General features: G+C 37.5%; 1 protein-coding gene across 2 annotated transcripts; it reads left to right on the top strand.

Annotated features, from left to right (window-relative positions):
- The first annotated feature begins 17,713 nt into the window (after positions 1 to 17,713).
- Positions 17,714 to 20,035, top strand: IZUMO3 (IZUMO family member 3). 2 transcript variants are annotated; one of them, XM_030292691.1, is made up of 7 exons: positions 17,714 to 17,945; positions 18,082 to 18,156; positions 18,306 to 18,395; positions 18,611 to 18,628; positions 19,096 to 19,176; positions 19,537 to 19,627; positions 19,930 to 20,035. In XM_030292691.1, the coding sequence occupies exons 1-7, from the start codon at positions 17,714 to 17,716 to the stop codon at positions 20,033 to 20,035; spliced, it is 693 nt and encodes a 230-aa protein (XP_030148551.1). The 2 variants fall into 2 exon arrangements, with proteins under 2 accessions (XP_030148551.1, XP_030148552.1); XM_030292692.1 differs by lacking the exon at positions 18,611 to 18,628.
- The last annotated feature ends 4,269 nt before the right edge of the window (positions 20,036 to 24,304 follow it).

Genomic DNA, 24,304 nt, shown 5'->3' with positions numbered 1-24,304 from the left:
GAGTTTATTGAATCGTTTTCTCTCATCTTCACAATATCTTTGTGTTTCAGTTACTAATGGCATCACCATAGGTGTTGAATCACTATCTAAGGCTTGCTAGCCTTAAGTGCCAGAATTTGGACTCCCAAATCCAGTTCTATCATCAGATTCCCAAGCTCAGACTGCTAACTACTATGCTATATTCCCATTCATCACCATTTATTTTAACATTATTTTTCTGTCTCCACTAAATTTTAATCAATTTAAATGCATTAACTGTATCTTGGGTATTTGGATTCCCCAAACTTTTACTCTTACCTTGCCCAATAGGCAGTCATTAAAATGTGAAATAAAGAAGTACATGAATAAATAATGCTTTATTTCTTGAGATACCTATTGCTTCAACTATTCCATTACTGAGTGCTAGAGGGAAATGGTGAGAATAAAAGTGAAATCATTTTTCAAAGGCAGAAAGATCCAGCATCAAGACTCATATGTAGAAGATCAGCATTAAAACCTCCTTTGTTCTCATCACTCCGCAATCGTTTGCTGGCACACCGGGACACTCAAGCATCCTAACACTGGACATAGGCTGACAGTCCTCACCCCTGATTCCTTCCCAACCCCCATTCACAACTGTTTAATAGAATAATTGCTAAAGAAATAAAAACCTTATCAGACCTAATGGCATGCAATGGATCCTACCATACTGGCTTCAAGCTACTACATGACATAAAACAGGACCTTAACCACAACTATTTCTGGAGTAGCAGCAGGAAAATATCTCTAGTAAAAGAGCATTTTCCAGAATTTACCACTACTTTGTGACCACCTTAAAGATGCAAAACAACCATAAATATATTCCCACCACCATGCGACATGTTTCAATTGCACCCACAAAATTATATAAGAATCACACAAATGTAAAAATTTGATGATTTTCTATGTAATTTTTCTGTGCAACTCTCAGAATTGCACAAAATGCAGACAGAATTACTCCTGGGCCAGTTGTTGGGTAATTCTTTTAAATTTCCCAAGTTGAATTCAATAGAATCATTGACAAGAGTGTGCACATTTCACCCACAGTGTAATCCCAGATAAGTAACTTCACTCATTTATGCACATAGAGGTCTATGCGTATATTCTTTCTCTCTCACTAGAAAGTAAGTTTCTTGAGGGCTTGGATTGGCGGGGGGAGGGAAGAGTATGTTCACTGCCATTACCTAGTATTTAGAACAATGACTAGAACCTCAGTAGGACAAAAGGACAAAAGGCAGCTCACCTGCCAGGAAATGAGCAGGTATGAAACAAATAAATTACCAGCTGAAGGATAGGAGCTACTGAGGGCCAATAGGGGTGACAGCCAGAGTCAGTGTTAACATTGGTTCCAAAACCAGGACCTATCAACAGAGAAATTCAAAATTGGGAACTTAAGGAGAAGACAAGAAATTAGAGCAGACATACATTCCTTTATAGGGAATTAGGGTAATCTATTTCTGGTGAACAGCATCTTGACAAAAGCAGATGTTCGAACGTGGCAGATGTGTTTGCCTGGTTTCCCTGCAGGCTATATGAAGTGATCAGCAGCTGACCAAGCTGATAATATAAAACCAATATTTGAGTTTAGTCTTTTCAGTATGGACACTTTGATAACTTTGCTTTTTTAAATTGTCAATTCCTAATTGACATTACAGTATGTGGCCTGCTCCCTTACAGAATCAATTTGAGGTTTTCTACAGTATCTTCAAAAATCCTCAAGGTTCTTCATTTCCCATCCCTACAAATAACAATTCTATTTTCTCTTCTCCTCTCAGTTAAACTTTTGAAAGCATTCTCTTTTTTTATTTAGTTTTCATTTCAGTTCACTACACTCTGACATCTGACCCTGTAATGCCACACAACAACCCTTCCCTTGACCTTATATTAGGATCCCCCATGTAATTAAATTCGAGAGCCATCTTTCAGTTTTTTGCCTCCTATGATTTACATCAGACAAGAATAATCATTCTTTCCTTTTTGCACACGCATTTTTTTCTTGATACATTTGATAAAAGGTGGGGTTTTTTTTGTTTTTCTTCATTGTCTGTTTGGTTAATTTTCTTCAGTCTCTTTAAAAGGCCCATCTTCAGGGCGCCTGGGTGGCTGTGAATTAAGCATCCGACTTCTGTTCAGGTCATCATCTCACAGTTCATGAGTTCAAGCCCCACATCAGGCTCTGTGTTGACAGCCTGGAACCTGGAGCCTGCTTCAGATTCTGTGTCTCCTTCTTTCTCAGCCCTCTCCCACAAGCTCCCTTTCTCTGTGTGTGTCTCTCTCTCAAAAATAAACAAACATTTAAAAAATTTAAAAAGTAATAAAAAAATATAAGGCCCATCTTCTACATAACCATTAAAGGAGAGTATCTCTCCAAGTTAAGTCTTAACTTCCTTTTCTGTTTCACTCTGTATTTTCTCAGGAGCCAGTTTCATCCATTCCCATTATTTCAGTCACCACCTACCCAGTACAGACTCCTAAGTCTTTCCTGCAACTCTAGACCTGTACATCTAAAAGCTTACTTAACATCTCTATTCGGCTGTTTAAAAGGACTTAAAGTTCAACACATCCAAAATGACTCAACTAATAATAGTAATTTATGAAGCTCTTGCTCTGTGCCACATAATGCACTCAGTAAGTTAGGTAGCATCATGATAATCCTCGTTTCATAGATGAGGAAAATGAGGCATAAAGAATATAATTGCCCAAGTCCATAAAACTAACCAGTCCCAGACCCAAGAATTCAACCCCGGCTTCCTGGGTGCAGACATCAATTTCTTAACCACTGTACTATACTGCTTCCAAATCCTCCTGTGCAAACCTGGTCTTTCAGTATTGTCCATCTCTGTGAATGGCCCTTTACTGGTAACCTATCCTCGGGTTCAAGAGAAACAACTTCAGTGTTCCTCCACCTCATCTGACTGCCAGGTCAGCTATGTTCTATACAGTTTTCTCTTTGCTCCTTGGGAAAAATCGTCAGTGTATTCTGTATTTTATTTGCTCAGTCAAGACTCCCTAAAAATTCTCTAATTTTACTAGGTACTGAGGCTCATGTAATAGTTACAAAAACCAAAATCCATTTCATCTACTTTTACGGCTTCCACTTCTGCACCCACGGCCCAATTTAAATATTTTCTTTTATCTTGACTATTGTTCAATAGTTTCCTCCTTTCCCTCCATACACTCTGGTCCCTTTGGACTTTTCCTAACTAAAGCTTGAGTGATCTCTCAAACATAAATCTGATCAGATCAGCTTCTGCTTAAACTACATCAATGGCTACTCCCTTCTCTGAGGCCAGAACCAAAATCTTTAACCTGCCCAGTAGGCCCTCTGTGTACTCTGGACTTTACTCTTTCTGCATATTCATCACATTACTCTCTGCCTTGATCCAATCAGACTTTTTTCAGTTCCTTGAATTAATTATACTCTTCTTGCCTCTGGGCCTTTGCACAGACTTCCTCTCTAACTGGAACATTCTCTCAAAATTCTTTACCTTAGTTAACTCCCATTCATCTTTCAGATCTCAGCTTAAATTAATTTCTATCAGGAGAAAACTGCCTTTAGCAGCCATTTTAAGTCAAGTTCCTTTGCTCTTCTAAAACAAGGTTCTTGTCCTTCAGGATCTTTACAATTGTTTTACCCTTCCATTTCCTTGTGTCCTTATGCTGTGACAGGGACTTTGTGTATTTCCCTCCATGATACATCCCAGCACCTAACTCAGTGCTCGCTCACTTTATAGAAAGTAGATGAATGTTAGTCCAGTGAGTAATTTAACTATGGTAATATGCTTTTTAAGCTATAAAGCCTATTAGTATAATATCCAATTTATTAAAAAATTATGTCCTTCAAATGATACTCAGCATTGTGTTAATTAGAAAGATTAAAAATCATTACGTATTTCCATAAATACATTTAAGAAAAATATGAGTGTACAAGTTATATTTTTGCAAGCTCATAATCTTTGGTAAGATGGACTGATTCTTTTAGGTCATAAAATCTTAATAATCCCCACCTGGATCAGTCAGCATCATTCTTCCATGACCTCAGATCACACCATCTGTCCCACAAACACATGGCCTGGACCACAGGGAAGACAGAGTGATTTACTTTAAATGGATTAGGACAAAATTAATTTCCATAACTTAAAAAAATCACTGGTTAGCGTTAAATTACATCACATTATGTAAAATATAATAATGTTGCTCTAGTCTGCAGAGAGGTAATGAGATGACAGTAGAGGACAGTGAGAAGAACATGGGTGCGTGGATCAGACAGATCTGGATTTGAATCATGCTTCTGCCAAGGACCAAGTATACAGCCATGAGAAAGCACCTTAACATTCGTAAATCTAGCAATCCATCTGCAAACCCGGAAAGTATAAATATCTTCTTCGTAGAATTATAAAGAAGATTGAACAGGATATAAGACTTCATGTTAGATAACTGAGTTTTCCAGCAAGTTAAAAATTATTGATAGATTAATCCTGAATCAACCAATGTTTACATGTAAGACTGGTTTTATCTCAACCCCTCAGTTTTCCCCATACTGATAATTTTCCAGTTACACCTTCAGCAATCAACCTTTATTCTTCTATCTAACAATTCCTAAGAGTTTTTGGTTATATTCTGACAGTTGCTTCTTTTCTTTAAGTAATTTGACATCTCTCTCTTTTTGCAATGCACTACTGATTGCTAACACAAATTACAAGTAGTTTATATACAATATTCTCACCAACAGAGTATAGGAATACCATATGTTTGTATTTGATCAAGCAATGGTAGAGATCCTCACTCATTTGGAAATAAAAATTTAAATAAATCAGTTGGCTTCTGTGGAGCTATTTTGTTGTCCTTTCTGTCTGAGGTGTTTTGCATCCTGAAATGAGGCAACTATTTGAAATGCTTTAATGCTTTAAGTATGCAAAGTAAAATATGTACCTGGGGACTAGACAGGTCAGTTATTCGCATGCCAATCTGACTTTTATATATTTCTTATTATGACTTGGCATAAAATCAGCAGTTTTCAATGGCAAATAATTACCTCCCAAGGAAGAGTTATCCTCCAATTTAGAAGAAAACCAATTTTTTAACTCAAACGTATGCATCAATTTTCACTTGAAGTTCACTTATTTTCTTCTTTCAGAATGACTTCAAATCAGAAGATTATTTGTCAAATTGAATATATACAAAGGGACTCTTATTTCTCAGTATAACTCAGATATATGATAACCCAAACACTAAAGCAAGTGCAAGAGTAAGAATATGACTTAAAATACGTGAACGTAAAGCAAAAAGTAATCCCCTTTACACCCTAGGATTACCTCCTTTCCTTCAGAAAACTTACTATTTATACATAATTAATTCTAAATAAATATTTCATGGAGAAAGTGAATGAGGAAGAGGAAGATGCTATAAATTAAATGCCAGAATGGTCCTTGCTATAACTAAATCAGGTTGGATTTACTTAGTTTGTCCTCTCAGGTTACTTATTTCTCTCAAAAGCCTATAGCTAAGAATTGTGACAAATATTCTAACAATGTCTGATACTATAGCTCAGTTACTTCTGTATCAATATCTAGGGGAAAATTGGGGTTGAATACAGCTTTATAAAGTTTATACAATATATTTTGACAATCACTAACTATTAAGTTATCAAGCCCCTTTGGGAAATTTCATTTTAAGGTCTAGGACTAGGCTATAGATAGGGATTTTAGATGTCAAAGTCACAGGAGTAGCAGAGATTAAGCAGAGCTAGTAGGGTGTTGAGGGAAGCCCTGTGGAACACTTACAATTAAGGGGTCAAGAAAGAAACTATATTCCACAAAGGCAAGTAAAAAGAGCTGGTCAGACAGGAAAAGAGATAAAGAAAATTGAGAAATGTAAATTATGCTATTTAAGCAAAAGGTAGTGACCTTATCTGCCAAGTATTACAGAGGCCAAAAAGATGTCAAACATCATTCCTCAATTGAAATTTTATCAAGTACTTTTATATTCATTGTTCAGTTTAATTCTCAAAACATAGCACGCAAGGTTAGCACAGTAGTTTATTATAACAACTTTCACAAATGAATAACAAGACTTAGACCCAATGATTTGTGCAAGATCTTACAGCTACTAAATCAGAAAGCCAGGAAAAACAGTTTTATTTGTAGTAACAGTAACAACATTAAATAAATGTTTACATTTAATAAGTATGAAGTATTGTTATTAGCTCATTATCATCTCATTTATTCCTCTCAATGACCTTATGCAGTATGTTTATTATCCCCATGTCACAGATGCAGAACCTTTGGCCATTAAGTATTAACTGACTTGCCCAAGGTCACACAACTCTTATTTTAAAGGATATGTAAAGAAAGTACTAGTTTGTAGGCCAATTGTCCTTTCCCAGATTCATGTTTTTCTCAGTCAGCTGCCAGGTACTGTGAGATGTAAGCAGTTGATTATTTCATTCTCATAAATAAAACCTACCTATTTATCTTATCCCACATGTTTAAAGATCATGTGAGTCTGATCACATTTGGTCTTTTTTCTATCCTACCAGTAGTTTCCAAATGGAAATCCAGGTCAGAGAACAAGCTTTCAGATTCATGTTAAGCACTGTTATTAAACATTTTATAACTCAACTTGGACACGCATGAGAATTAATTCAACAGTCCCGGTGGCTTGCCCTCTGTTTCACATACTCCATCGTCAACAAAAAATACTTTTCCCCTTTTCCCTGCATCCTTCTTAAATCCATTTATCCTTTTGATTTGGTTAGGATTAAGTACACATAAGATATTTGGTCAATGTGATCTAATTCAGCTAAGTATGAACATTTGAGTTGGACCCAACGCTTGCCCTTCACAGGACACATAGGCTTTGATAAGTAATTTTTCCTTTGGAGATCCAGTTTCTTTACTTAAGTTGAAAATATCAAACCTTTGTCCATGGAGCTGCCATGCAAATAAAATGACATACTACTTCTGAAAGTGTCTGACACGTATCAGGACTTCATTAAATACTTAACACCTAACTCCCTTGCTAATATTGTCAATAAATTCACAAGAAAAATTTTTGTACAAAAATTTGCTTTCAAAAGTGGACCATTGTTTCTCTATTAGTAATTTATTTGTTGCATCATAGCTTAAGTATAGTTTATTTCTTCCTTTGAGTAAATTACTTACTAAAACTATGATAGAAGTTATTTATTCATTGTTAAGAATCACTAAAATTTTTATTTTAATATTTACTTATTTTTGAGAGAGAGAGAGAGAGGGAGACCCAGAATCTGAAGCAGGCTCCAGGCTCTGAGCTGTCAGCAGAGCCCGATGCAGGGCTTGAACTCACAAGCTCTGAGATCATGACCTGAGGCAAAGTCAGAAGCTTAACCAACTGAGCCACCCAGGTGCCCCACTAAAATTTTTATTTTAATCTCAGCACAAGTAAGTGACTCCACTGTTTCCTTGTCTTATTAAAAGAGAAAGCTAATTTGATCAGTTACTGTAGGTTTTCTTTCCCTTTAGTTTTAGCTCTTATGCTCACTACCTAGATGACTTGTAACTAGTGTAGAACCAAAGACGCGGCTTTGCAAATTTTGCTGGTGTAATACTTAGTAAATACATGTTCCAAGTTTTAGTTAAGTAGATCTGATAATTGGAATCAGTACCTAGGTCAATACCCCATTTTGTTTAATTACCTAAACTTTACCTCTGCAGGCAACACATGTCTTCAACAAGTAAACTGTCTTTTCCAAATTATCAAACACTTTGAGCTTCTGCCCACCAGATATACCTCGCAAAGAAGAGTTATAAATTCAAATTTGTCAACCCCCCCCTTAAGATTCTCAGTACACATACTCCCTTTTCCTGAAGCTTCAATTGGCATCTATCTCATGGACTCCAATTGGTCTACATACCCATACCTGTTGCAATTTCTAGGGAATTTAAAAAAATACTAATTGGCTTAAGCTAGTCCAGGGTTCACTCTTTGATCTGTGTACCATACCACCCAAATGCTCATCTGGATAGAACTGAGTGAAAATCCCATTCAGAAACAAGAGGACTGCTAATTAAACAAACAAACAAGCAAAGAAGCATAAGAAGAAACCAAAAAATTGCCACTAGAGCACATAGAAGAAAAACCATTTAGACTCAATGATCAGCTCGTTTGTGCTACTTGATTGTGAGCTCTACAAAACTAGAAGCATTTCTGTGTTCGCCTTCCTGTTGACTGATAGTCCTGACAAACGCTCAATAAATACTTGTTGAATGACAGTGAAGTAACTAGGCACTCAAATATTTTTGACTGGATCAATTTAAAAAGTCCCCATTTTTAAATAACTTACTTCCTAGCTTCTCATTAAAATTCTCCTTGGATTTTGACACTTGGACCCGTATCAGTAACAACAGTTTTGTAGACAGTCATGTTAGAGTAATTTACACCCTCTAAAATGATCCAAAGCCATTATATTAAATTCTAGTCTGTCAGTTATGCAGAGGTACCTGTATTATTTTTCTGGTTTTTACTGAGAACTGACCCATTTTCACGCACCAAACAATGTTGTTAAAATGAAAGAACCTGTTTTAAGATGGTAATAGGCATTTCACTTACTGCATCATCCAACAAATGGAGCATACAGTACGACTGTACAGTGGTCGGCCGTACATGGTATTGGGGAAAACGAAGATCAAACAGATCAAGAACCATCTGTTTTCATCCATGGGCACTGCTTCCACACCAGCAGGGCATTATTGATTAATTTAAAGGCTTTTATATATTTGGGGGGACATCTGAAGTAAGTTGTAAGTAGCAAACAAACATCTTTTTTATTTCCTCTGCATATAGCATTTTTGCAAATGTTAAAATAGCTACTCAATTGTTTTCTCCCTAGTGTCCTATGTATTCTGTGGACTATGTGGAGATTAATAGCAGCCTGCAATAATCTGTTGTCCTTTGTGGAAAAAACTAGGCTGCTGTTTCTGGAAAGAAATAATTGGTACGTAGCTTATAGAGTCAACGTCTGAATTTAATGGAGCATAAAGGGGTGGTATTTCTCATGAAGGAAGCATATTATCCGTTTAAACAGCTTTCAGTCTTGCACATAAATTAGGCCTTCAACAAGCTTTGGAAAAAGAGAAACCACACAGTAATGAATTAACATGCTTGCATATTCCTAACAAAGAAACCACTTCTTTTGAAAAGAAGAGAAAGCTCCAGTGTCTCTGCTACATTGGGAAATCTGAAATTAATTATTGACTTTTCCATATTGTTTGCAGCCACTTTGTTTGCCCATTTATTGTAAAATGTATATATGGTAATTGTTTTACAGGAGCTCATAAAACTCAGACTGCAAATGAGATAATGTATGAGCAATTTATCGCATATGCCCTTCAGACATAGAGCTAAACCTGGCATAAATGAAAAGTGGTCAATGCACACTTTGTCAAGGTCTTTTCTTATGGCACCAAGGAAAGAAAATAGAAATGGTGAAATTCTCAAATAGCTACAACTCAAAAACATTATATATTTTTTTCTAAAATATTCCCCATATCCCTTAAAAACCGATTTGGGATGGTTTCTGGAATCTATTTTGGTGAATCTGTTTATGTTAAAAACGGCAATCATTTATACAATATAGAACTTTACTAACTCTTTTCCCATCTAGTATATGTAATACCACAATTTCTATTTTTTGTAAAAGAAATTGAACATACATCTGTTGTTAAACTTGCAACAAATTTATGGAAAAAATAATATGAAATATAGTTTCCAAGTTATGATTCTCTGTGTAATAGAGCAGCTGGGTCAGCTAGGAGGAACCCCACTCAATAAAGCCCAAACCCCTAGGCAAGACTGCCCAACACTGACAGAGTTGACCAAGAATCTCCTCCAGGAATAGATTCCACACCATGTTAATAGTTCATTCTAATAATTAATGTCAATAACCCATTCCACTAAAATCTTTCCTCCATTGAATTGAAACCATCCTGTTTTGGAGTTGACTTTTTCAGTTTCCTCTTATATCACTATGTGGTAAATAGGGAGATAGTACATTTTGTTGAGACCTTTTTACACAACACCCTGAAAGATATAATGAAATTTGCTCAATCTCCAAATGAACTGACAGTAACCAAATATAACTGAAGTGCTTAAGGGTGATTCTATTTAAGCAAAAAATATTTACCTAGCATAGTAGAGAAAATCAGGAAGAAACTCAGTCATTTCAGGGCAAGATCACAGAGAATTCTCCAAATAGAGAAAGCTCCAACTGTGAAATTTTGTATTAATGAAAGGTAGTATAATGCAAAGAAATTATTAGCAACAAGATCATTTATTAAAGGGTAGTGACCATGAAGTTCAAATTCAACTAAGTTTCTCCCATGACTTGATACTTTGAAGAGAAATCTGTTCCTACAAGGACCAGAATTAGAACTGGATGTAATGCCATATACTGTACTCACCCACTAAGTGTAATTTTTTCAGAAACATGGCAATTCATTATGCATAGGAGCAGGGCCTTTTTTTTAAATGGATGAAAGACCTACATGTGAGACAGGAAAAATTCAAAATCCTACAGGAAATCACGGGCAGCTACCTCTTTGACCTTGTCCACAGCAACTTCTTACTAGACCTGTCTCCAGAGGCAAGGGAAATAAAAGCAAAAATGAACTATTGGAATTCATCAAGATAAAAAGCTTCTGCACAGCGAAGGACACAATCAACAAAACTAAAAGACAACCGATGGAATGGGAGAAGATATTTACAAATAGCATCTCTGATAAAGGGTTAGTATCCAAAATCTAGAAAGAACTTATCAAACTCAACACCCCAAAAATAAGTAATCCAGTTAAGAAATGGACAGAAGACATGAATAGACATTTTTCTAAATAGACATCTAGATGGTTTACTGACACATGAAAAAATGCTCAGTATCACTCATCATCAGGGAAATACAAAATGAAACCATGATGAGATTCCACTTCACACCTGTCAGAATGGCTAAAGTTAACAACGCAAGAAAAAACAGATGTTGGTGAAGAAGCAGAGAAAGGGGAACCCTCTTACATTGTTGATGGGAATGCAAACTGGTGAAACAGTATGTAGCTTCCTCAAAAAGTTAAAAATACTACCACCCTACGACCCAGCAATTGCACTACTAGGTATTTAGCCAAAGGATACAAAAATACAGATTTGAAGAGGCACAGGCACCCCAAAGTTTACAGCAACATTATCAACAATACCCGAACTATGGAAAAAGCCCAAATGTCTATCGACTTATGAATGGATAAAAAAAGGTGTAGAGGGTACACAATGGAGTATCACTCAGCCATCAAAAATGGTGAAATCTTACCATTTGCAATGACGTGGATGGAGCTAGAGTGTACTATGCTAAGCAAAATACATCAGAGAAAGGCAAATACCCTATCGTTTTACTCACATGTGGAATTTAATAAACAAAACAGATGAACATAGGGGAAAGGGGATAAAGAGAGAGAGAGAGAGAGAGAGAGAAACAAATCAAAAGAGACTCTTCACTATAGAGAACAAACTAAAGGTTGACGGAGAGAGGTGGGCAGGTGATGGCCTAAATGGCTGATGTTTATTAAGGAGGGCACTGTGGTAAGCACTGACTATTGTGTGTAAATAACCACTCACTAAATTCCACACCTGAAACCAATTTTACCATTTTTGTAAACTATAGTAAATAAGAACCTAAAATAAAAATAAATACATAATTTTTTTTCTCGCCCCTAAAAAGGGGCGAGAGAGAGCTTACTGATTAAAAGAATGTACATAAGGGATCAGTCAAAATGAGGTTAAGAATGCAAACTGAACCATCTGAGAGCTCTGTGCTCTGCTGAAAGATACTCACCTACTCAGTCCCAGTTCTCTCATCTCTAAATGGCAAGGAGGGTACCAACCTTTTAGCATGAGGATTTTCTAAGATCATGCATGTCATGAATATAAAAGACTATTTAATCACAGACTAAGTACTTGATGATGTTACTTGCTATTGGCTATTGTGTTCTTAGAGGGTTTTTTTTTCTTGTTGTATTTTAATCTTCTTTGAAGGGAGGAAAGAATTCTGTATTTGCCTAGTATGTATTTAAGGCAAACTAGATTAACATCTGTGCCTTTTTATATACTGTATTAAAGAAAATTGAGTTCTGCAACTGGCAGGCAAACAGGCTGCAGAATATAACTATTCTTTAAATCCTCTATACAAGTAATTAAAGAGGAGGGGTACAAAAAAGAATTGAGGGTGGGATAACTATTAAAAGTTCATTAGGATTATAAATTCCACTTGCTTAAAAAGTAAACTAATGGGAAAAAACAAACCATTTTTCTTTTCTCGCAAAAAGTAATTTCCTTGAGGAAATTCTTCCTAACCTGAGGCAATGATGATTGTACCTTGGATTAACTCTACCGAAGAAACATTTCGGGGGGCACCTGGAGTGGTTCAGTCGGTTGAGCACCTGACTGTTGATTTTGGCCCAAGTCATGATCTCACAGTTAGTGAGATCAAGCCCTGTGTTGGGCTCTGCACTGACAGCATGGAGCCTGTTTGGGATTCTGTCTCTCTCTGTCTCTCTCTTTCTTTCTGCTCCTCACCCGGTCCCTCTCCTCCTAAGCCCTCTCAAAATAAACAAACATTAAAAAATGAAACATTTTGCTATTTTGGAAACATACAACTATGAAAGCAGACAAATTTGTGTTACTGCAAATCTTGCCCTTAGTAGGTGTGTGAACTTTGGCACTTCCCTTAGTACCTCTGAACATCAGGCCCCTGTCTTGTAAAGGGGAAATAGTAATGCAAACTTGTCTTGAGAATCAAGTATTATGGTGTTTATGCTTCAAGGTCACACATTTATTTATACTACTTAGAGATAGACGAAGGAGACAGCTTCTTCATAATCTATAACCGGCCTGAGCTTCCTCTGGACACCTCACTTCTCACCTCACAGGGTGAGCAAAGAAAAAAAAAAAAGCAGTATCAGCACAATATGATAAGTTTAATCCCACCCAATATTTAAACACTCTTTTTTGGAACCAAGTACCTTTTGGAAAAATCATTCTTTCATATTTCCTTCCCATTCCCTGCTTCTTTCCAAAATGGGATATAGGAATGGGAAGGTGCGGGGCCTTTGTTAATTCATAGGTCCTCCCGTGGTTGAAGGGGCCCTTGGATATATAGCACATAGAGGAAAGCTTTCCACTGATAGCAGTGCTTGCCCAGGAGATAGGACAAGGGTTAGGTTACTCCAACTGGCCCTAACCTCCTATAATTGATCAGGAATCATGAACATTGGTAACTCTGGAATACTAGACCTCTCTTGGGCTTAAGAAAACACTGTCCTAATCACTGAAAAATCAGGCTTGTTTTAACTACCAGTCCATCTTACCTAGCATACTAAAATGGTAGTAAGTACAATCACTTACTGAACTCTCTTTTAGCATTTAAAACCCGTCTTCTCCTCTTCAGTGAATTATGTAGTGCATTTCTTCACTAATGTGTGTTCCCTTGAATGACATACTTTTTTAACTTTGAGGGTATGTTTTATTCTTTGCCAATGTGTTGGTATCTTCTAAGGCAAGATTGGTACCACCCCACCTCTGAGTCTTCTTGTGGTATTTTCTGGGAAACTCTGCATGTGGGGCACTTTGGGCTTGTTCTCTAGTTCCTCAGGGTCTGGCAGTTTTCCCTAACAATTTGGCCCCGTCAAGGTGCTGGAGCTTGCTGCAAATGCCTTTTCCTTTCCTGATCTAGTGGTTTGCTATCCATCTTTCAGACAGGACCCCACTCCCTGAAGCCTTGATGAAACACAGTGTCAAGCTTTCCAGTCAGATCCTGAGTTCACTTGCACATCCTTGCCTGGCAACCAGGGGAAGTATATTGGTCCTTCCACAGCACAGGGTAACTAGCATGGTCTCAGGAGTGCCTTCTGTTAGCCAATCATGTCATGCTACTATTTTTCCTGAGGTACAGTTGTCACATGCAGGTAACTGGTGTAGTCTTTGGAGCTCCTCAAGGATGCAGGGCAAGCTCCTCTTGTCTTTAGTATTCCCTTTAACCCACCTAATGTAATCTCCCCTTCTGGGAACCCAGCCTAGAGACAAGAGGTTATGACACAATCTTTTGTCATTATTTGTCTCCCCTGTTCTTCCCACAATCCCTACTGATGGGATCAGCTTTTCTTTTAGTTTAATTTCCTTCCAGATGGAGATTCCCTCAAAGTCTTCCAAGCTCCAGGACACCTGGGTGGCTCAGTCGGTTAAACGTCAGACCACAGCTCAGATCATGATCTCACAGTTTGTGGATTCGAGCCCCACATCAGGCTCTGTGCTCATAGCTCAGAGCCTGGAGCCTGCTTCAGATTCTGTGTGTGTGTGTGTGTGTGTGTGTGTGTGTGTGTCTGTCCCTCACCCACTTGTGCTCTGTGTCTCTCAAAATAAATGTTTAAAAAAAAGTCTTCCAAGCTCCAACCTTAGGACTTCTTCTAAAGAACAAGAGGAACATGGTGGGGGGGGGGGGGGGGGGGGGGGGTGGAATTTGGCTTAATGACAATGGATTATAAATGGATAAGTAGACAGGCACACCAGAAAATATTAAAATCACTTTACATGTGAAGGATCTGGAATACAGTAATTATTTCAACATTTATAATTATGGTTATTATGCTGCCTAGACAGATGGCTTATAACTTGACCAAATGCCAAGCAATGGCTCCCTAGTCTCAGATCACACAGTCAGGAAGGAATTGAATCTCACTTGACTACGAAAGGTATCTGGATTATTTGCCAAACTTCTAGGGAATCCTGTGAAGTGACAGAGACAGGCAGCAACGCAGGAGGGCTCAGCTGGGACAAATAATCCACAAGAAAAGAAGCTCTAAGAAGCTTGAGCCACAGAGATTCCCTATTTTTATTTTTTTGTATGGATCTGGAAACAAGATTTACTATGGATTGAAGGAAATTCTTTTAAGAAGCTTCTTGCTCTTCTTTATGAAACTTTTTAGATTTTATTCATTTATTTATTTTAGATTTTAAACCTCAGTGTATCCTATGATTTGTAACAAAGGCTACATGCTACAAAACAACTGACTCTAGCCTTTAAAAGGGACTATCAGGACTAATGGTTTTGGAGGAAAAGAACATATACAATATGTAATATATCTCACCTGTGAATAACCCATGAATCTTATCTAAGATTTGCAAATGAATAAATGTCTATTTGGTAAAATATTACGAATGCATGTGCTACTATGTATCTCTTATTTAAAGCAAATAAAGGGTTTGGTTAGCTATTCTACACATTCACACTGACTACAAATCATATCCCCTCTGTGCCAATCCAAACCAAATATTAGCATAATCAATGAAGGATTTAGGTATTAGCCTTTTGCCTCCTAGACACAAGTATCATTGTTTTAATTAAGTAATGTGATCATTATATCATCAGTCAATGTCCAGACAGCTCTTCCTTTCCAAAGTTCAAATATTTTACATTTATGGAATTTGAAGAACTAGCCCAGGATAATTGTAGTTATTTTCTTCTGTGTCATACACTCCATCATCAGTACCTTCAGGACGCTTCTCGTAAAGCATCTTGAGTATCTCTGGGTTCTCACTCACCACCATATATTCATTAATTGTTGTTTCTAGTCTCCTAGATCCAGCCCCTCTATAAAAATTCCTCCAGATTTAGTGTTCTGTCTTCTTATAGATCTGTGTCCACCTCTGCCTCTATTATCAGTTCACTCTGTTATTATCTGTTTGCTGTTTGCTCCATGGTAGTGCTAGTCCCTCCATTATTTTTTATATGTCCCTTTCAATTACAAGTCCTGTCTTTTTAGAAAGTGGCTTGCTTTTTTTTTCAGTCTTCCCAAGACTATACAGAAGTTGAATATTTTTTTCTCTCATCCTAAAAATCCTGGATTGCCAATTAAGCTGAAAGAATGAGGATAAAACTGGTCAATTGGGCACATGGTCTGGATCAAGGTAATGTGACACTGAACAGTAGACTTATTCACTAAAATGGCAAAGCGTTCTCTTTAAGTGTCCAATCTGAAAGTAGAAGTATGCGTTGTTAACTGGAAAATATCTATAATGTGTGTTTCTCTTCAAGAATGTTTTTTCCTCAAATCTGGCTACCTTCATGCCAAAGGTCTTAGCCCCTTTTAGTCTCCAATTTGGTTTTCAGAGTTCATTTAATCCCATAACCTCAAATGCCTTCAGATCTCAACATGTGGAAATCCTTTGGAAGATCATCTAAAGATGAGATCATCTAGCCAAGGGAAAATAAAATCAGAACAAAGAGGTGTGGATTTGGAGCAAAGGATTTGAATTGCCCCTCTTGCAATCTTCTGATTTATCAAGCTCCAATAAATCATTTTCTGCATTGTCCCAAAAAATGTTGAGAGGCAGTGATTAAAGTATATAGAAATTAGAGTCAGACAGGCATGAGTTAAAATCCTGATCCCATAGCTACCAAATTATTTTGCCGAAAGGATTGTTTCACATTTCCTAACCTGAGTCTTATCTGTAAAATTGGGATAATCTTTCAAAGTATTGCTGTGCCATCAGGACTTGCAAATCATCTATCAGAAGTGTTTAGTACATACCTAGCAGCGCATGGTAGGCATATAACTAGTGGTAGATGTTTGGATTTCCCTCACAGCTTTTCACTCCATGACTTTACCATACCTTAGCTCTAAATTCTACCACTAATCTTTTAAGATTTCAGGGTTTCCTGGTTCCCAGGAGGTCACAGCCATACAAGCAATGTAACAGAGAAGAGGTAATTGGTATCCTGAAAAATCTGCAAAGCAATCTTCATTTCTTCAAAAAACGAAGAACATTCTTATTCAAAAGCCCTAAACTGAAATGTTTACTTGGGTTCCTTCAATGGTGGCCTGAGAGGGCAGCTCATGATGACTGTGGTTATTTTCTTATATGCCTCACATTTCAGCATTAGTACTTTTAAGATGTGTCCACTAAAGGACCCTGGGTGTTACTGGATTCTCACCCATCACCATATATTCCTCAACTGATGTCTCCTGGCTCCTGGCTCCAGACTCTTTATTAAAAGAATGATATAAAAAATTATATGTCACAGCTGAAAATCATCCTACCAATTTTTGAGAAATTACCAATTATATAAAATTACTATCAATGACATCAATTACATCTGGACATCTATTGCTAATTTTCAACAATACTTCTACCATTAGGGACTGGGACCCCAAGCAATTCAATATCCAGGGCTTTATTACCTCCTCTATAGAAGTAGAATTTTGGTTAAGCAGCTCTAAGGTCCTATGAGATCTCTTTCTTGACACACCACTCCCATGATCAGGAGGGATGTGGGAATTTACTGAGGACACAAGAATAGGAGAAACCTGAAGAAAAACCTTTTCTGAGATACATCTCTGCACGGAACTCTGCTTGTGTGAGCTCAAGATTTCTCTCTCTGTGTTCTATTCTCAGAACTCAGGTATCTGCTTCCCAACTGGCAGTTCTCCCTCTCTGGCATGAAGGATAAATGTCAGAAAACATCTGAAGATCCTTAAGCAAAAGAGATTGCCTAGAAGTGGGATGGAAATGGAGGGGAAGGTGGAGTCAGACTATCCAGGACAAGGCTCTTATTCCTGGATTTTTGAAGAAAAGGGAACTAGGTGAACTAGTTGCCAGGACAACCAGCTGTTGGGGGAAGGAAATGGGAGACCTGTGGTTGCTCCTACTCTTGCCCCTGTCCTTGGCAGCCTTCCACGGGGTCAAAGCCTGCTTGGAATGTGACCCCAAATTCAACGAGGATATTAGGTCCTTGATAGCAAAGCTGGTACCCTCAGAAGTCCCTGGCCGAACTCATCTGCTTGAACGGCAGATTAAGGAGATGATCCATTTAAGCTTCAAGGTCTCCCACGGGGACAAGATGCTTCGGGTGTTGGGTGAGGGAAGCTTGAGTCACTGAGAGTTTTGTGGGTTAAAAGGATAAGGGAGGCAGGGAAGAGTGCACGTGGGTCCACATAAGTTTTTCCATGGATGTAATTATTCCTCTGTATGTATCTTTAACCCCCTCTCTAGCTGTTCATAAGGCTGTTAAGTTGAGAATATGGCTGAAGAATGAACTTTATAAACTGGGCAATGAAACATGGAAAGGTGAGGGATTGTTTCAATGTTAAAAGATTGTACTGCCCAAGCAAGTATAGGCAAAGTTCACTGGGAGAAACAAGGCAAAAACAATTAGGATTAAATTCTGAAGGGAAGAACCACCCCTAGTTTCTAATGTGCCTTCCACCTCCTCTTAGGTGCCTTTATCCTTCAAGGCAAGCTTCTCGATGTCCGCCAAAACCTGGAATTGAAACTGAAAGAGATATTAAAGAACTTCTCTGAAGTTGGTAATAAAAGATGTCTATCTAACAACAGTGAACTTATGTGAAAGGAATAGGAAATGAGGGTGAGAGGAGGAAGGTGGTTTCATATTAGAGTTATTTAGAATGGATGGTGGGGTGGCTGGAACCTCATTTTGTAACCAAATAAAGACTATTGGGTATAAATATGGCAAACTCTACGTTGATCATAAGCTCACTAGAACTTTCTAATTCTCTTTTAGCTTGTTCTGAAGATTGTGGTGAGTACAGTACATGGGACACCTTGAGGATTCAACCCCTATTTCCCCATCTCATTTGTTCTATATGGCCATATCTTTCCCATCTGTCACACTCAGAACTCACTTCCTAAAGATTTGATTATGGGGGTGGGAATGTCAACAGTATCTGACAACAAAATGTATCTCAAATCTCAAACACACAGATATAGGAGGTGCTCAGAGGCTTTCAAAAGTATGGTTTATAACCCATAGGACCAACATAAGCTGAGGCATCATTTTTCCCACTTCTTCTCCAGAGATCTGACTTAAGTTACAGAAGCTTTTGACTCATCAAGAAACTTGATTACTAGGGAAAGAAAGAATTCACAGCAATGTAAACTTAAGAGTCCTGGAAATGCCTGAGGTTTAATCCATCAGACTTGATGCATGAAATAAGAAAACTCCATGCCATGGCCCCCCCCTTCCGTTAAATTTCTTCTCTTTATCAGTTGTGACTGAAGGTCCTATCTTGGATTGTTGGACCTGTCTTCGCATCACCACCCAATGCTTCAGAGGAGAGTATTGTGGAGGTAACAAAGATAGTGGTGTGGCATTTTGAGGGACCAGGTATCAAGGTACTCAGTTGTTTATTGATTTATTTTACAAATATTTGGTGAGCACCTTCTAGGCACATCATGCTAATGTTACAAATCAGAGCTAAAATATTGGGCAAAATTTGTACCAGTATGAATAAATTACTGGGCACCAGATCAATTGAAGGGCTGAGAAATGAAAAGGTTGGACTAAATGAAGATAGAAAACAGCAATAGAAGTAGTGGACAAAGCAAATTATTTGAGGTTAGTAAGAGTCATCTATTATGGATCAAGTTCTCAAGTTAGTATTTTTCTTCTCCCCAACCCACTTTCTTTTTTTCCCTTTCTCCCTCCAGAAGAGGATTCAAGGATGGCTGAGAATCGAGAGATTGGACTATTTCTGATACTGCTAACAGAAGTTGTGATATTGGGAAGTGCTTGGTTACTGTGAGTTTTTCTCCCTCGAAGTCAAGCATTCCTTTGGCAAAGAGACTGCCCAATCCTCCCCCTCCTTACAAAAGCATTAAGGAGAAAAAGTCATTTCAAATTTGGGATAGAATACCAACAGGGATAAAATGGATAGAAGTCTATGGGATAAAAACTGGAACATAGGAAATGGAGGAGGTACAATAAAGTATGAGGCAAACTTCTAGAGCACTATACGGAAACACACACACACACACACATATAATTATCTTAAAGAGTTGGCCTGCTAATATTGAAATCAGGATTATGTTTCTCTACTCTAGATTCCATATCTGTGTGTCTCATTGGAGGAAAATGAAGGCAATACGAAGATCATTAAAGAAATATTTGGAGAAGAAACTTGAAGAATTAATAGGGATGACAGATTAGAAAGAGAAGGATGATTCTGGAATCAGAAAATACATAAACACAGACAGGAGGTCTTTCACAATTCTGTTAAGTGTTGACTCAGAAAAATCAGAATTAAGCTCTTTTGTGGTCATAAAGTCATAGTTTTTAAAACTGAAATCGAACTTAAAGTTTCTCTAGTCAAGATCCTTATGGTATCCTGAGGCAATGGAAGCAATGAGAGGGCAAATGATATACCCAGAGTTGTACAGAATGTAATGCTGATATGTTGCAATGTACATAAAGATGATACACTGCATTGATAATAAAGAATGATTGGTAACTCTCAATGACTGCCATTAGAATATTTCAATTTCTAAGGATGCTTCTTATTTCTTTCATTTTGTTATTATTTCCATATTTATCCTTCAGCTCAATGTGAACAATTTCTTTGATAATACATAACATTACTTCATCATGGCATCACACACACCCAAAATATTAGTTCTAAGTAGTCGAGGATTACCCCGTTTTCCTCTAAATCTATGTTCCATGACTTAATTACATATTGTGTTCCTTCGAGTTGTTTCTACCGAATACTTCTTATATAGATGGCATCCTAGTAAGTGCTTTATGTTTGTTATCTAACTGAATTCTCACAATAATCTTAAGACTTGGATGAAGTGGATACTTTTAATACAAGTACAAACACCAATACTGACATAGGAAGAAAAAAATAACCACAAATTTATAATGTTCTTTAAAGAAATTTAAATGGTGTAAGCACAACTGTTGGGGGAAAAAAGTCATGGTTAAGGAAAAGCCTAGAACGAAATACAACATAGTGACTTTGGTGTTAACCTGGAATGAGAAACTATGATCCTTTCCCAAATTAAGTGTCAGGTCCTTGGTTATATCCTTTTCTAAAGTAGGAAATACAGGGGCGCCTGGGTGGCGCAGTCGGTTAAGCGTCCGACTTCAGCCAGGTCACGATCTCGCGGTCCCTGAGTTCGAGCCCCGCGTCAGGCGCTGGGCTGATGGCTCAGAGCCTGGAGCCTGTTTCCGATTCTGTGTCTCCCTCTCTCTCTGCCCCTCCCCCGTTCATGCTCTGTCTCTCTCTGTCCCAAAAATAAATAAACGTTGAAAAAAAAAAAAATTTAAAATAGGAAATACAGGGACAAGTAAATTTGATGGAAAAGGCCCAGGTGCAGTTTTGAAAATACTAAGTATTAATTCTGTTACACTATCAAAAATAGATATCCGTTCTGTGTTTGGATTTACATATATGAATATAGCAAGAAGATCAAAGCTAATGAAATGTATTTCAAAGCGCTGGAACAAAGTCAGTAGTGAACCAGAAAATATGACTGAGATCATTCAGGTAGAAATTAGAAAAGTAGTGATGAAGACCAATGATAGAATACTATAAATCCCCACATGATGGTAAAATTAAAATATAACTGTATCATCTTATTGCTTTGAAAGTCTTTATTTGAGATTCTGACCTTGGGCTGAATTCCCATCTGCTCTGGACTATGTATTTCAAATGTATGATCCTTCTATCTGCAGAATTTACTATACTTGCTTATTATTTATAATATAAATCCAGATCCTGCTCTTCATCATTTCTAAAATCACAAGTATGAGGAGGGACTGGTTATTTTGTGTTTTATTTCTCTATAACACAATAAAATGAAGATAATCTAATTAAACTATGTGTTCAGCTACTAACAAAGGTCATATGGTACTTGTTTTCAAATGTAAACATGATACAAAATTAATTACTTACAATCCTAATTAAGCTTGAGCTAACAGTTAACATTTAAAAAAGGCTATGTAAAACTATTTTCCAACAAGCAAATGCTCAAACAAAAACTCATTTATAGTGGTAGTGAAACAATACAAATCATTTTATTACTGGAACAATTTATTTTAAGAGCTAACACATACTCCAATGTCCTGCATAAAGTTTATCTTTAATATTTCTGTAGGATATACAAATCATTAGGGGAACATATTTCTCTGATATTCTGAGACACTTGCACAGATAATGTAATTTTTGTGACCTTGTCATTCTTGGGGCTACTTTTTTAAGAATCAGTATTTTCTAACGTTCTTTTTTCAGGGAAAAGAAAGGACAGAGGTGTGGTTTCACTTAGCTTTTACTAAATTAAAATTTAATAATTCATTTTATGTAGAGAGAACACTAAAAGGTACTAGCCAATCTAATTAAGGTACTCAAAATCTAAGCTATTAGAACACAAAAAAATAAAAGCTAAATAACAGGATAAAACAACTGTGTTAATTCTGGAAGTTTCCTACTTTCCAATTATTGATTGTCTTTCCAACTTTACTCCACCTTCTGACTCAAAGGGAAGTTATGCCTTTTCCATCTCAGGCAAATGCATTCTTTTGTAACATATTTCCTGAGCTGCAGCCTCTTCTAGAACATTCCTTTATTATTTACCTTCCATCACTTATCTCCCTCTGCTTCCTCAATGCTAGATCTTTGCTCTCAGTGTCTATTAATTAAGCCTCCTTTCTTTTTTTTAATGTTTATTTTATTTTAGAGAGAGAAAATGAGTCGGGGAGGGGCAGAGAGAGAGGGACAGAGGATCCAAAGCGGGATCCGCGCTGACAGCAGAGAGCTCCACGTGGGGCTGGAATTCACGAAGTGTGAGATCATAACCTGAGCCCAAGTTGGATGCTTATCCAACTGAGTCATCCAGGCACCCAAGGCCTCTTTTATCTTTATCCATTTCTACCTACCACCCCAACTCGCCACGCCAAGTTTCTTTAAAAAAAAAAAAAAAAGAGTATTCTGCATCTCCTGACTATTTATTCATTTCTGCTCCTTCCTCAATTAACCGCCATATGCATTCAGCTCCCCACCACCATAAGGAGATTGCTCTAAGGTTGTCAGTGATCTCTTAATTGTTATATTCAAAGAGTTCTCCCTTTTCCTCAAGTTACTTGTCAGTCCTAAGACCTGTCAGAGTGCTACAGATTTCCTTCTTAAAGTTCACCTCTCATACTAGGCAGGTTTTGTTATGTTTGTTCCCATTTTCAAGGTTTTGTTATTTCTTAAACCATGTTTTAGTTGCTTTTGGGAGGCTCTTCCTTCTCTGTCTACTTATTTACATACCGAGCACCAGAGATTTCACTTTGAATCTTTTCTTTCTTATACCGGGTGGACTCTCATACAGTCAAGTGATTTCAATTATCACCTAATAATTACATCTCCAAATTCTTGGGCTTTTATTTGCACCCCATTCCCAAGTCCTCGAGCTCTGTTTCTGAATGCATACAAGATATATCCATCCATCTAGACTACAATATGAACTTTAAACTTAGCATGCTTAAAACTGAACTTACTATCTTAAACCATTTCTGATTCTGTACAATTTACCCTAATCCTGAGTAATTGGTCCCCAAGAAGAAAATAGAGGCTGAATGTAGACCATAGTCTTGCCCATAGACAAGCAGGATCCATGAGCCCAACGAGGTGCTCAATCTCACAACCATGAGATCATGACCTGAGCTGAAATCAAGAGTTGGTCACTCAACTCACTGAGCCACTCAAGTGCCTCTAACCCCCACAAAATTATTTTAAGCCATTTTTGTGTAGAAAAATGAGGCTCAGCTAGCTTAAGTGGTAGAGCCAGGATTCAAACCTCAAATCTTAAGCCTTTCTACTACCTGACAATGGTTCTGTGGATTCCATAAATTACCCAGAAGGTAGAAATCTCCACATATGCTGGAATTCTCTCTCTCCATCTATCCTAGCCAGTCAGCCCTCAATTAGCATTGATTTTTACTCCTAAATAGCTTTTAAATCTTCCTGGCCACTGCCATAGCTAAAGTTCTTCCCTCCTCTCTTAGGGCCTATTGCAATGACCTTCGAATCAGTCTCCCCAAATCCAGCCTTTCCATAAGGCAAATCCATCCTTCCTTTTGCACTCAGAATGATTAGTCTACAAACACCAGTCGATTTCAAACTCCTAATTAAAATACTCTAATGGCTCCTCCACTCCTAAAAGAGAAGTATAAACTCTTTTATACAGTATTTCACATGCCTTAAATTTTACCATCCCACTCCATACACAATCTCACCTTTGGCCAATTGCCTTTCTAGGCCTTCCCTTCTACTTAGGGTTTGCCAAACATACTAGACTTTTTCTTACTCCTAGCCATTACTTGCTATATGATTTCCTGTCTTGATTGCTTGGTAATATTCCTTAGGCTTCAAAATGATAGTGCTTCAAAAACCCACACTTAAAGCGCTTTAATCTCATAAAGCCTTTCCTGAGA

This window comes from Lynx canadensis, chromosome D4 (assembly GCF_007474595.2).
Source record: "Lynx canadensis isolate LIC74 chromosome D4, mLynCan4.pri.v2, whole genome shotgun sequence".
Taxonomy (NCBI): domain Eukaryota; kingdom Metazoa; phylum Chordata; class Mammalia; order Carnivora; family Felidae; genus Lynx; species Lynx canadensis.
Note: the sequence above shows the minus strand (reverse complement) of the source record. Positions and strands in the feature narration are given on the sequence as shown.